A 14,886-nucleotide genomic window follows, 5' to 3' on the forward strand; every position below is an offset into this window, starting at 1 on the left:
CGCGTGTCTCTTTTACGTTCAGTTAATCAGCAGATTGGACGCAGGTGTGCGTTTACCGAGCAAGTTTTAACCCGGCATATAATGCGAAGTTAGGCACTCAGAGCCTAGACGTTCTTTTATAAACTTTGAACCCACATGTTTTGATTCAGGATGTTTGCCTGGTTTTTTGTTTTTGTTTTTGTTTGTGTTTGTGCTTCGGCCGCCGAACAAACCATGACCGGGGAGCCCCGACGTGTTCCGGTTAACGACACCAGGGTTTTGACGGCAGCTCACTTTGCTGTGGCTGAATTCAACAAAGTCAACGCAGGAGAGATGTTCGCTTATAAAACTGTGGCGATAACATCGGCTAAAATTCAGGTAAAACTTCATCAGAAGTCACAACCCAATTTTCAGTTAAAATATACGAATAGGTGGTGATGTTTTCTGCAGGTAGTTGCGGGAATAAAGTACATTCTGGACATGCTGCTGGGGCAGACTGTGTGCAGCAGAAACCACGCTGCTGCGGACAGCGAGCCATGTGCTTTCCAGTCTAGACGCAAGGCAAGTTCAAGAACTGGGTGGTGCATAACACACCGAGGGGGTAAATGCATCATAACCCCACTAACCCCTCCCCCCCCCCTTTTTAAAAAAAAAATATTTTCAAATTGCATAGTAGTTAAATGTACTAATTTGCCATTTCTTTCAGGAGTACCAGTGCCACTTCGTCGTTGTAGAAGTCTCCTGGGAGAAATCACGTGTTCTCTCTAAAAATGAGTGCCACCAAAATAAAAGCTAATACACTCATACTGTCACTTTTGGTGTTTCCAAGTAAAGAGTTATCAGTGAGCGTTGTTTTAGTCTGATCATCTCAACTTTCAGAAAGAGTGCCAGTTGGTGTACTGTGCCCACTCTAAATTTATAATAGCATGATCATAAACCATGATTTCATTGGCTCTCATTTATGTCACTTGTACCAACACAGAGATGATTAAGTTCAGTGACCTGCGCCACCTCGGCATTGTATGGGGGAAAAAAAAAAAAAAGCATAATTATTCCAGTGAGTGACCGGGGGCAGCTTTACTGTGCCTCATCTCTCAGTGTGTGTCCTGGCAGCTGTAAGGACCTAGTTGCGTGTCAGGCTTGGTCAGACACATGGCTGCTAAACTGAGACGAGGCTACACCTCCACATATAACCACGGTCTCCAGAAGGGCTCTGTATGGAGGATTACAGGCATTTTTTTTTTCAGATTACTGCTCAGCAAGACTGAACTGTCTGCCACTCTGACCCCCTTTTTTTTTTTTTTTTTTTTTTTTTTTTTTTTTTTCCCCTAAATTGGGGGGGGGGGGGGGATAAACAGATCACAATGTGTGAGAGTAAATTCAGGCAAACAACAAGGGGGTTGGTAGGGGGATTATCAAATTATGGTATGAAGATGTGTTGTCTGGGGCAGCAGTGGTGTGTGTGTGTGTGTGTGTGTGTATAAATATATCCATATTTCTGCTGCATTTTGCTCAAGATGAAATTTGGATAAAATGTGTCTGCAATGTCAGAATATGAGATATTGCTGAGTGGCGTGGGGACCAATGAGACTGCATCTGTTTGGCTTTGATTACAGTAAAGAGCCGCATGGCTAAGCTGTTCACACACCCTCTCACCCAGCTCATAATGTCTCTAATCATGGATGTCTTAATCAAACTGAGCAAAACATAAAGAATTGGCTGGCACTGTGTATTAGGTAGCAGGGGTTAGGAATGTGGGGGAAGGGGGGATACTCCTTAATTTGGGATGACTAACACTGAAGCTGTAGTGCCAGGAGTATGCCCTGTCCATCTGCCATCCCACTCACCCGCCCACTGACACACTAACAGGTGCGTGCATGCAGATACACGCGTAGTTTCCATGCACGCGCTCACATACTCCACCCGCACTCTGGCCCTACCCCTGTCCTCACTTAGCCTGTTCAGCAGATGGTGAGGGGTTAGGCTTGTAGGCCCCCCTCCCAACTCCAAGCCACCAGCCCATCACCCCTTATTCCGCGCCCCCCCCCCCCCCCCCCCCCCCCCCCCAAGCGAAAACCACCCCGCCCGTCTTTGTGCAGTTGCAGAGCCTGAGTGCTGAAAGGCGAGCCTCAGCTTGTCTCCCCCCCCAACAAATCCTTGGCTGGCTGCCATTGGCGGGACTCAGTCAGGTGTCCTAATGCTTCAGTTAGGGGAGGAAACGCTGGTTAATCTGCCCATCGCGTGCCACTGGCCATGGCCTGGCCTCTTTGTGTCTGGCACCCCTCTGATCAGTCCCTCCACCCCTTCATCTGTCTTTCCCCCATATCTTCCAACCCAGTTTCTCTACCAGAAGACGGTATCATCCTTTCTTAAAGATTTACCCCTCTGTCTTTCAAGATGAGACCACATTCTCTATAAAATACAGTTGGTGCACTTGCCCGCCATCCTCTCTGATGAATGAGACCTTTTTGTTGTTGGGATCTGTCGCTACACTTTAAAAAAACAAAAACAAAAAAATCACACAAAACTGCTGACTCATCTTAGGCCTCTGGTATACCTGTGTATGAACCTTACAGGATAATTTATTATATAGTTCTTATTATAACTTCTTATATTTCTCATCTGGAGTAATGTGAATAATCATGCTTTTCATTGCATGCCATGAGTTAAGAGCCTTCCTGCCATTATTACATTGTACATATTTCTCTTAAAAATGCAGCTGAATCATGCTCACTGACCTCATTCCCTTATTTTAATCCAATTTCTTGCGCATAATTGCAAAATAATATAAGATAATTACATCAAAATTACTTCTAAATGACTACATAAAGTGGTCTGTGACAGACAGATTAATACATCAATACAGGCCCGCTGCATGAATGAATGGGAGTCCACAAGTATAAGTGATTACTTTCTGTCGTGGTTTTATCCTCTTTTCTTATTTCAGATTTTCATATTTGCTCTTCCCTGTGTGATCCCAGGGGTTTTCACCTGTCTCGTAATACTGAATGCAGCATCCCCCCTTCTTTGCTCCTGGAAGGTGCACTGCTCTGATTAGGATGAATGATGCTTAGATGCAGTTTGGTGGAGGTTGATATGGTGTGATTGCGTAACCAGAGAGAAGTCGTTACCATTCGACCTCTCCTGACCTCGTTTTGATTGACCCTTTGGGTTGGTCACTGCTTCCGAGCAAAAGGCAGGAGTATAAGGTCAGAGTTCAAAGTATCGTCAGCTGTGCTGTCATGGAAACAGCAGCATTTGCCCTTCTGATGGTCAGTTTGAATTCAAGGACAATGGTTTGTTTAAAACTGAGTTTTGTTTTCAAAAGTGCATGGTTTATGTAACAAGAAATAATCTTAAGACATTAACTCTGTAGACTGAAAATGTTGAAAAGCAGATGTACGTCATTGTTCCTAGTGGTGCTTTCTGGGTTGTTTTGAGGATAATGTGGCTGTAAATCATTCTGAACTCCTTTTAACTGCCTTTTTCTCTGTTTTACTTGGTTGTTGGATTTCCATTATTTGTGCAGAAAGGCATAGATTCCCCTTGTCAGTGTTGTGACCAAAGCTCTGAGTCCGCCATTGTGGTCAATCGAAACACACCCGTGGTTTGTTTTTCCACTTCCTGTTTGTGACCAGTGTGCAGGGTTTCCTTGCAATCAGTGCTGCAGCAGGGGGGGGGGGGGGAATCAATATTTTGAATGTAATGTGTGGCCAATGGAATAAGAGAATGATTTATGTAGGGATGGGTACTCCCTGAATCAGATGGGACTTGTGTGGCCGGATGAATGAAGGAAAGGAGGGGTGCTGGCACAGCGACCCAGAAAAAGAACTATAAAAGGTTAAAAAAAAAAAGAAGTGTGTTTTGCTGCTCTTGATCGTGGCGCCGCTCCTCTTTTTTTGCTGTCCCTCTTCTCTCTTTTCACCTCTCCACCATGCAGTGCTCTCTGACTGTCCCGCCTAATCCTAGCAGCGTAGTATTATGAGACTAAAAACCAACAGGATACGCACACACACATGCCATACACACCAGGAGTTTAGCAGGTTGTAGACCACCAGCCAGAAACAGCATATGTCCCTCTCCCCTCCAGATTAACAAGAGCATGCATGTTAGTATTACGATACAGTGAGAAAGGAGGGGATAGGGGCAAGGAGTAGAGAGGGGTGGGAGATGAAAGGTAGTGGGAGAGTGTAGGAGCCTGGCAGACAGACCAAGACTCAGAGGGAAACACGAGGTGAGAAGCGCGAGAACAAGTGTGCGAGGGAAGGAGGGAGAGAGCAAGTCTTGGAAAGAGATGGAAAGATGGAAGTGTGGAGGCGGGAAAGAGTGAGAGATGCGAGGACATAACAACCATAGAGAAATGTGTGTGTATGTGTTTGCTTTATTGCGGTGGCCCCACCTACCCCTCCATCCTGTTAAGGAGGCACAGTCCGAAGGAGGAGGGGTAGGATGGTAGGATCCCCTCCCTCAGTCACCAACACACACATACTCTCTCTCTGGCTCATACACACACTCTGCTCCGTGAGGGAGCAGTCGCTGAAGAGCTCTGGATAGACATGCGAGGTTCTGCAGGTGTCCCACCCTTCTCTCCTGACATGGATGCTATAGGAGGTACTGTTTGATTATTTTTCTTTTCCCTTTCTGCCTTGTGAGCAAATTCTTTTTAAATTTTCTTTGGGTTTCCTCTTTCTCCCTCTCCATTTGAAGATTTCCCCCTCTTCATGTTTCAGAGTAATCCGTGAGCCTCTGCTGTTTGTGTGAGATTGCATGTGCGTTTGCATGAGGCTGAATGTGTGCTTGTAGGTAGGGTTGTTTACAAGCGCCACTGTAGCCGCAGGTCTGACAAGTTTAGCAGAGTGAATTCTCTCCATGTGTTTGAGCTCAATTTTATTTTATTATCCTGTAATGCGTTCTTCAAAACAAATTTTATAGGGGTCATGGCTTTGGCTGCTTGTTGCATTATTTATTTTTGCATTTTATTATTTTTATTGGCACTCAACTCTTAAGGGTGGAGGTAGACAAAGCGCATTATGTATGCCCTGTGTACACCCTCTATATGCGTATTCATTATGTTTAAGTACAGGCTTTCAGTCAAATCAAGTCTAGTAGATATACTTGTCTTTAAAGCGATGGGATTTTTTTTTAAAAATTTTTTCTTAATTTTTTTTCATTTTTTCCCATTTTTTGGGGGGGGTTGTGATATTGATCGCAGAGACTGCCAAAGAGTTGGAGATAAACACGGTGAATTTGGAGGATTTTCTTTAGTTAGCTAATGGTTTTGAGATTGCACAGCATTCATTTTGAAGTATCCTAATTAAGGACAACAGTTTCAGATAGGCGATGCTGCATATTGGTTTGATTCATCATAAAAAGTTTAAGTGTAGTATAAAGACATATTGGTTAAAATCCCAATAAATCTTTTACCAATAAGTTAACTGCTTCACTCTACAAAAGCTCATTTAGATGCTTTTTCTTAGAGAGAAATAACAGTAATGGGTATTAAACAGCTAACAATCCTTGTGTAGAGGGTGTGTATGAGAGGGAGAGCACATGTCTTGCATGTAGCGTGGTTTACTGGCAAACATCCAATACGCCCCTCCTCGGTTCAGGCTGGAGATCAAGCTACATTTAATTATTGCATTCATATTATACACTAATTAAATGTTCACATGGACAATTTCTTTGTTTTTAACAGAATCTTGAATCCTAAATTTACACATAATCAAAATCGAGTTTTCGATTAAATTAGATACGATAAAAGTACTCATGTTCTTTCACTGAGGTTTATTTAAGTTGAGAATTAATGAACTGAACACATTTTGCTCACTTCTGTTGCTTTTCTGCACACAGTTTTGGCGGCACCTTCAGTGAATGACCATACAGTTTTTTTTAACAGAGCAGCCATACTGATATGTACTTTCAGTGGTTTCCAAAATTTGTCCAGGTGAGGTCATTATCTCGGTTTGCATATCAAATTGGCGACCATTTGTTCAAACAGACTTGACAAATAACCTCCATATACGTCTTGCAAATGTGTTCCTTCCACATATCTCCCCCTCATCCCTTTCTTCTGCTCATCTTTAGGTTAAAGCAGCATTTGCTTCCCCCCTTCTTTTAAGGTTTGTATTGACCTGTTAATAGTATTATCCACAGAGCGTGTGGCAGGTCCAGGGTCACATCCCTGTAGGGTTTGGATGGTCAGCCCTCTGGCCGCAGTTTGGAGACAGAGTGGCCAATAGGACCCAAGCTGTGGTCATCGTTCAATCTAGCCCTTTTCAAAGAAGAGGTCACATGAGTCAAAGGGTAATAAGTTTAACCCCTCAAGGGGTAAGAAGTCAGAGGTCACAAACAAGGCTATAGGGAGAAGGTTTGCATCATCAATCAGCGGCACTCCTGGTTATATCTGTGCATATCGATGACATGCTCGTTGCTGCCAATCTCATCTGCATGGCTTGCTAAGCACAAAGGGCAGCCGTTATGATAGGATTAGTGTGAATGAAAAAAACACCACTATTGTGAAGAGTTTGGGTCTTGTCCGTTTTTTTTAGTTCTGTTCTAGTTTACACAATATTGTCCTCATTAAGCTCCGAGGTTTGTTTGTTTTGTTTTTTTTAAACAGAATATAGTGATTGTTTAGAATTGCCCTTTACCTTTAGAAATAATAGCACTGCTTGATTAGTTTACCCCAAACATGCCCATAAAGAAGAAAATATATTTTCTTTTCTGGGATCAGGTGCTGTGATATGTTGTTGTTGTTGTTGTTAATATCTTTAAGGTTTATTTGTCCCTAAAGTCACAATATTGCAATAGATTATGCTTTTCTTAATATTCACAAATTTAAACCACTAATACACCAGTTTAAGCAAAATGTGACTGGTTATGTCCCTTTGAATATTTTCATCTGTTTTTCTTGTTGGGGAACGAAAGTATGATCGGACGCTTTCATGTGAATGATCATAGGTTTATTTGTAGGGGTGTGGCTTTTTCTGTGCGTTTCCACAGTTTCTCTGTCAGTGTGCGTAATACGCAGTGTGAACAGCCTCACTCCCCACAAGAGGATGTTGTGTGTCAAAATAATGTCCCTACGTGTTACTGTGGCAGCTTCTTAAATTTTGCTGTAGATGAGCACGCATATCCCTCCTTGTATATCTGAAATGGTGCTGTGCTGATGTTTCAGCATCTCCCAGAGGTCTCTTCTCCCTGGCTGATGTTAGCGATGTGTCAGCATTAAGCTAGGCCTGCCTGCTAGGCTGCTGGGGCCGTGGTGGCGACCAGCCCAGCCTGGCCAAAAGCCAGACCGAACATGTCTTGGCACCAGACAACAGAGACGTGACAGGATCAAGAATTTGCAGAAATATGCTCTTACAGTATGCAGTGTTGTTGACCCATAGATCAACAAATATGACAGTATATATGCTGGACACATTTCTTAAGAGTTTCATAAGATTAAAGATATTCTTCTCCATGTTTTTTTTTTCTTTTTCTTTCAGTGGTGTACCACGATGAATCAGGGTGCAGTGGATGACAGAGAACGTGCGACAAAGACCCCAAGTCGGACGCCAACCTAAGACATGGTAGTTATGTAGTAGGTCCCTCTTCTAAATTAGCCACTATAGCAAGCCTGACGCATATGACTGGGCTGAGATACACTCAGATACACTGAGATGCCCGTCTGAGCACACTATTGTAAGTGTGCATGGCATTAAGTGTTTGAATAAGAGAGATGTACATGTTGCTCAGTCAGCTATTGCACAGACAGAGACCATCAATCACAAATGCACAGTGAGCTGCATTGCTTTTTTTTGCTGGTCCCTCAAGTCCTCTCTCTCTGGGTTGGAATTACACAGCACTTTACCTGCAACACTGCATTTTTCTGGACATTGTCTGAACCCTGCACCATAACTCATGCAACACATTTGTGCAGTGCCATGTCTTATTAAACCAGTGGCTCTAAAAACTGTGGGGCACAAAGCTACTTCAGGTGGGATGCAGACAACCAGGTGAAAATATGAAGTGAAACTAAGTTGAATAATTCATGGGGAAACAAACAAGAGTTTTTTGATGCTGCTGTGTGACCTTTATTTAGGGAAAATTCATCTTGAATTCTTTTTGTATTGTATTGATAAAAAATTGGTGTAGAGCTCAGTTTTCTTTTTCTTTTTTTCCTTCTGAACTGGTACTCGCCAGAAAACGTTTGAAGTCCACTGTATTATACTAAACAATTATATGGTGTAAGTTTTAAAGCAGCCCAAGTTGGTAGCCAGTTTCTTGTTTATAATTTGATTTTATTTGATTTGATATACCTTTATTAGTCCCACAAGGGGAAATTTCATAAGGCTGCCGACCTATTGCACGCCATGGCGGCGCCATCTTACCCTCCGATCATACATACATTACACAAAACATCACATGGGGAAGACAGGTCAGAGAGGTATAACAATGGAAAATGCACCACACGAGGAAAGATAAGGAGAAAAAAATAACTCCCCTCAGACTGAGCTCCAACAGGGAGATCAGTTTGAGAACAGAAAAAAACACCTCTGCACATAGCACATGAAAAAAAACAACTCTTAATACACCAAAGAAACACATGACAAGCAACATGTGAATATGTATTGAATATGAAAGTGAAGACAACAGTTTAGAGTGGCGTCCAAAGGGTCTTTCAGTAGCTCTGAAAAGAAAGTAAAAGATGGAGGAGACCTCTTGTGTCTGCTTTGTAACATCACCTCCTTGTAGGTACTGTAAGCTTTCTGAGTACAGCTTCTGGGGCGTTAACTATTGCTGTAGGCCTTTATTGGCCTCCATGCAGTGCTGCTTTTTTGTCTGCTTGAACATGGCATCAGCCTAAAAAGTGGCTCAAATATGAGCTACCAATTATTTTTGCTCTTAGGTTTGACCAGTATTATCAATATTAACGTTCTTCTTCACAGTGAAACTAAAGGTGCCATCAAAAGAAGTGTCACTTGATGGTTTGCGCAACAGCCAGCTGTATTTGATAACTGAGTGTAAAGACCTTGGGTTTCGGATAAGATGAGGGAATGTAGACTGATGGTGCTATGCATTTTGCAGTATTTGTGAGGGTTTTGGAGGGTGCATGTGATCAGCAGCAGGTGGACTAGTTATTATTGTGATAAGAGCAGGAAATTGATCATGTGGTCAAGGTCTTATCTTGGATTCATAGTTTGAGCAGCTGAAAGGTTCACGTCATATTTATCTCCTGAACTAGAACAGTAGCTGACTTACTCTCACAGAAAAAAATAACCACACACACATACGTAAATGAAGTAAAAAATTACCTGCCTCCTTAAATGTGCTCATTGTATTGTGTTAGTAGAGAAGACATTTTATTAAGGAATTGAAAGTGCCCAGTGTATAGTTAGAAGTTTGAGTCTTTGTTTTTCTAAATGAATGAAGAAGAAACTTATTTGAAGTAAAACAGTAACACGTTGTCAAGAAATGCTCTTTACAAAGGTCATGTATTACTGCTTGCTATGTTGTGATGTGGCCAATAAAACAGCCAATTACCGCCTGTGAAACGTGAACTTAATTGAAATGTTTTTCCACCGATTTTATCGTCAGCATGGAAAACAGGCATTTAAAGAAATAGCAACATTCTTCTAGCCTCATTTGAAAATGGTGAAACTATAGGTTTGGGAAATTACCTGACCAGAAGCCCATAATTTTGAAGTTTATTAAATAAACTGATGATTTGGAACGACTGTTCTTCTTTTTGCTTTAGTTTTATTGTGCAGACTTGAAAGTATATATCCCCACTGAGGGAGAAGATGTTATTCTTCATTAGAGAATCCTCCTTTTTTCTGGCTCGTTCTAAAACATGACTCAACATTTTTATTTACACACAGTCAGGGAGTGCAGTGCTCAAGTTGACAGGAAAGTTTTATCATAAACATGTCTGGGATTGATATTAGACAATGAAAATGTATTTAATTATTCAAAATCAGTCACAAATAAGAGCTAATTACATTTCATTAATAGGAAACCCGCAGAGCAGGTGGTTGAAAACAGAAGGGTGATGCATTGATCAAGGTAAGAGATGGTTTGACTTAATATTCAGATTTTTGGTGAAACCGTATTATGGGTAAGGAGAGAAGTTGATAAGGTGGTGTGATGTCATTCAGTGCCGATGCAATCTGTGAAATCGAGGTGATGAACAGAGACCTTGAAATGACCAGAAGTCTATAACAGTAAGCTCTTTGGGGAAAAGGCCAGTCCTCCAATGGGCCTAAATCGAATCCCTGCGCATTTACATGAGACATAAATTCACATTTAAATGGCAGAAAATTGCTTGGGTGGGCGATACACTGGGGCATATGAAATTATAATTGTCGTCAGTTGTGTGTGTGTGTGTGTCTGTGATACAAGATTGAAGAGATGTGTGGAGGAATTATGCATCCAATAACGGAGATGGGATGTAAATATGGTGAGGACAGTCTGATGTGCCATCGGTCCATTTCATGTGAGACTGCAGTGCAGGGGCTAAATGGCAGCCAGGCTCATATTCAAGTGAACGACAGGCAAATTAAAACTGGTCTCCACAGTACTGTACAGGAGCTTTATTTTTATTTTTATTTTTTATCTGAAATTAAGTAACTAGTCTAGTAAACGTGCCTCACAGTAGATTGTTTTGTTATCTGTGTTTTATTTTTTAACTGCTTTTATTTATTTATTTTTGTCTGGTCTAAAACAGTGTATAAAAATAATGTCATGGAATAGGGAAAAGCAGCAAATCTTCCTAATGGAGAGAACTGTTGGTGATTTTTACTAAAAAGATTCATCAGAATAATTGCTGAATTTTCAGCTAATGGACTTGCGAAGGGATTGACCGATTGTTGCGGCTCTAAAATTGGTAATCCTGTTTTATAAAAGCACATAATTATTTCACAGCTAGCACTGGAAAAACATATCTCAGGACTGATCAATTGTGCATTTACATTTTTGTGCCATGATTCATGTTCTGCCTGTTTTGTGATATTTAACATTGCTATGTGGCTTGAGTAAAATGGCTGTGTAAGTAGATAAACCCACCCTCAAATTCAGTGCAGCTCGTGCTATTGCAGTTTGATCCCTTTTACTCTGCCAGACATTGTTGTACGCACGCCTTATCCTACTATCCCTCTTACCCTCCCTCACTCAGTGCTGGTTTTTTTTTGTTCTTTTTTCTTTCACCTCTACAGAAGGGCTCCTAATGGAAAGGCTGGAACAAATACTCATGTCACTTCAGTTCATGGAGATCCCAATTGTTTTTAGCCAATGTGTAACTATAAGAGGTCTATGGGTTGTCTGTGTCACTCAGCATGGCTTCGTGTACACGAATGCACATCGTTTCACACCGCTCACCGTACTGCACATTTACTGACTCATGCTGTACATGTATAGCACTATTTCTGTCATTTTCCATCTGAATGTCACTACATGTCATTCAGTCCAAACTGGACCATCAACAATCAGTACAATATGGCTCACCAGGAGGCCCCTTACAGACCTGTTTCATAATTTGTGCTGCTGTGTCTATTGTATGTGCCTCCTTTGATAAATTTACCTCCAACTGATGCAATGCGTCAGTCTTTTTGTTGGAGGAGGACAATTGCTTGTACAGTTAAGGTCCAAGACCTTAATGAAGTACTAAAGCGCACACACACTAGCTGCAGGGCACAAAGGTTGGTTTCTGCTCTTAACATCAGATGACAGCTAATGGAGCAGACAACACTGTGAAAGGACGAGGACCAAAGTTCATCTCGTGATATTATTTTATTGTTCAGTGCTGTATGTGAAAGTCAGCAAAGCATAAAATTATTTTTGAAAAACTGTTAAACAGTCAGAGATTAACTGAAGCAAAGAGTCATTTGCAGTTGACACAATTGAACTGCATTTTATTTCCTTACTTTTTAAAATGTCCATTAAAAAAAAAGAAGTTTTTAATACAATATTTATTTGTGAAGACTTTTGTGCAGCAGTCGTAAAACAGGACAGACTGTATTCAGGGGTCACTGGTATCTGTTCAGAGCTACTATTTCATTGGGTTTTCCTTCTAATTCCACATCTCTGACTTCTCTGCTCTTTATTTTTAGGTGTAAACCCACAGCAGCGGTAGCAGGCACCCAAAAGCCAGGCTGCAGATGAAGGCAGGGAGGGAAATGCAACAGCAACATTATTTAACTTACAAAAGAGTGTAGACCTCTTGAAAGATTTTTTTTTTTTAATTCTTCAAAGACAGTTGTTTTGCTTGTAATCCAGTGCATATTCCTTATGTGTTTTCTTTTGAAAACCAAATCAAGTGGATTACAAGCACTGCTGTATGCAAAGCTTTTAACCTGACGAGCCTTATAACTTTTTTCTAAACTTTTGCTGGCAATGGGGCAAATTCTTTAATTTGTGGACTTTGATGTCAGATGATTAAAATGATCTTGCGTCCTTTCTTAATAGCAGCAATGCATGATTTTATGCTAAACTGTTGGGGGACAGGTTGGGGGGCCTCATGATGTTGGGACAGATGGCATTTAGCTCTAGCTGCGCCGAGCTCAGTGGGACCCGAAGCTTAAGAGGTTAGGCCTGTCAAAACCACTCTGTTCATTCACTGCCTAACAAAGTGTGGACTGTCAGCCTGTTCCGTTTAATAAACTTAAGATTTTTCTTTTGTCAATGCCCGAGCAACACTTTGCAACTCGATGACCTGAATATCCCAACACAGAAAAAAATGGTACCTCTGGCAAAAAACTTACAAAAATGTGTCCAGTCTGGTCAGTAAATGTGCATTAGCTTGATAGCTATTTGATAATTAAACATAAGGTTTGGTAGAAAGTCTTGTCAGCCTTGTGGCTGCATGAATGAGATGTGGTCATGTTACATGTAAAATGGCGAGAACCAAGTGTCAAGTAACTGTCAAAAAGTATCGTATGCATCTTTTCATGCAACACTTCTTCAGAGCTCACCATCACTATTATTGTTTGTGTGTGCAGTGTTGGTATAGAGGGAAAACACTGAAAGAGAGACATGTGAGGCATTAACCCCTCAGCCATGAGAATGTCCCCATACTGTGCATTTTTGTTTCATCATGTAGACCAAGTCCACATAAAACTATCATACTTCACCACAAGAGGGAGACATACTGTAAGATGCAGAGGAAGTCTCCACTACACTGTACATCTTCCCCGGAAAACTGCACTGCACTCAGAACAGATTTTGTCAGGATAACCTGAACCCGAATGTGATTGTGCAGATTTGTTGAGTAAATGTGGTTAATTTTGTCATCGTCTTCTCCCCTCTCCCCATCTCTTAATTTGTTTCAGTGTTTGTTGGGGTCAGAGGCTGAAAGCTGCAGAGTGGTGACCAGAGCGAGAGGCCTGTGTGACATCTGACCTCTAACTGGGTGTGTGGCTGACCCCGGAGAATACGGCTCAACAATGGGAGGCACGTGCCCTGGACTAGTCACTATGGTAACACAAGACCTTTGAGGAAACGGTAGGGGGGTCAAACCTCATCCTTTATCCTGATCAGTGTTAACCATCTGCTGCCAATTGACTCTTATAGCTATAACACATACCCGCCACAGAAGAGTGTGCATGCGTGTTCAAGAGAGAAAAATCTGAGGCTGACTGAGTAATCTCTGCAGGCAACTGTGATGGTGCTTTATTTTCTCACAATCACCTGGAGAGATTCTGCAGTTTGTCTAATATCCCTTTAAAAAGCAGCCCTAAAACAGTCATTGTTCCATCTTTCTCCTTATATGAATAACAATGCAAACTAAGAAAAATTCTATATTGTTTGAACATTTCACAAATCACCACATTGTTTACACAAAGGTTGGCCCCAAAAATGTCCACCTACCTGAACCTGTGATCAAAGCAGGTTTTGCTTAAAAGAAGAAAAAAAGGGGGCAAAAACTGAATTGCAGTGCTGAATAAGGGCCAACAGGTGCAGTCCACCTGGAGGAAAGCAAGTTTCACACTTTTCCTCTTTGATGCTGCGAAAGCTGAATGCTCAGTACAGAAAACCACCACCCTTAGCCTCAACACTAATGCACACAATAACACCCTTTGGATTTAGGGTAATGTAATATTTGGCACATGCATTCTTTTCTTCATTACTCCTACCTTCCCTCCTGTCCCCTCTCTGTACCCCTCCTCCACCTCTGATTTTCTTGTCTCATCCCCTTCTCCTTGTGTTCTGCTGTGTTTTGGTGAAATCTCAGCTGGCAACTGTGAGTCGTTCACTAGCTGCTCTCACAATGGCCTCTGGGATTATGCTAAACACAGCGCCTCGGCTGCTCTGCACATCGACCGGCGTCAACGACGCCCTTTGGAGCACACAGGAAAGAGATGGAGGACTCTCAATGAAGATGTCACTGCAATTACACAAGCGCATTTCACAGACACCCTCTCTGTCTGCTCTTCCTTCTCTCACATCCCCCTTCCCCACTTTTTAAAAATTTCTTTTCGACAGTCTTTTGAAGTGCAGCCTCATCTCTTGCAGCTCTTTCATAATGCATGCCCATTTGGAATTTGCATGAATTCACTTTCCAGATGCTTCTGCTGCCATCTTGACTTACGATGATGTGTACTGTACAGTATTGGCTATTGTATTATCATAGGATGAAAAGAATAATAATTGGCTTGTTGTTATGAGTTTGGGTTATTTTGCATTGCTCCTCTCACCACTAGGACGTATTGGCGTGCGATCAAAATGTGTTGTAAATTATTCAGCTTCAGCTACCCCTACACTGATGTCGGAGTGAAGGAAGAGCTTTCTGATGTGGATGATACTGCATCAGGAACTGATTGGCTAATGCTCAATTGCCAACAGTACCTGATGCATTGCCTTCAGCATTGAAAGAAACGTCACAAAGTGCTGGCTTCTCTATTTTCCCCTGGAATAATATTCTTCTGG

The 14,886-nt window shown here is 41.8% G+C and overlaps 1 protein-coding gene and 1 long non-coding RNA gene across 3 annotated transcripts; both read left to right on the plus strand.

Annotated features, from left to right (window-relative positions):
* On the plus strand, positions 1-825 carry LOC113035194 (cystatin-SA-like). 2 transcript variants are annotated; one of them, XM_026190547.1, is made up of 3 exons: positions 1-357; positions 430-580; positions 686-791. In XM_026190547.1, exons 1-3 carry the CDS (start codon positions 151-153, stop codon positions 745-747), a joined length of 420 nt encoding a protein of 139 aa, XP_026046332.1. In that variant the 5' UTR covers positions 1-150; the 3' UTR covers positions 748-791. The 2 variants fall into 2 exon arrangements, with proteins under 2 accessions (XP_026046332.1, XP_026046333.1); XM_026190548.1 differs by having other exon boundaries at positions 2-357; positions 430-540; positions 686-825.
* A 3,341-nt stretch (positions 826-4,166) lies between these two features.
* Positions 4,167-14,206, plus strand: LOC113035511 (uncharacterized). Its single transcript, XR_003274354.1, has 3 exons — positions 4,167-4,590; positions 7,470-7,553; positions 13,290-14,206. It is a non-coding gene; the product is annotated as an uncharacterized LOC113035511 (long non-coding RNA).
* The last annotated feature ends 680 nt before the right edge of the window (positions 14,207-14,886 follow it).

The sequence above is a fragment of the Astatotilapia calliptera genome, chromosome 13 (assembly GCF_900246225.1).
Source record: "Astatotilapia calliptera chromosome 13, fAstCal1.2, whole genome shotgun sequence".
NCBI classification, from domain to species: domain Eukaryota; kingdom Metazoa; phylum Chordata; class Actinopteri; order Cichliformes; family Cichlidae; genus Astatotilapia; species Astatotilapia calliptera.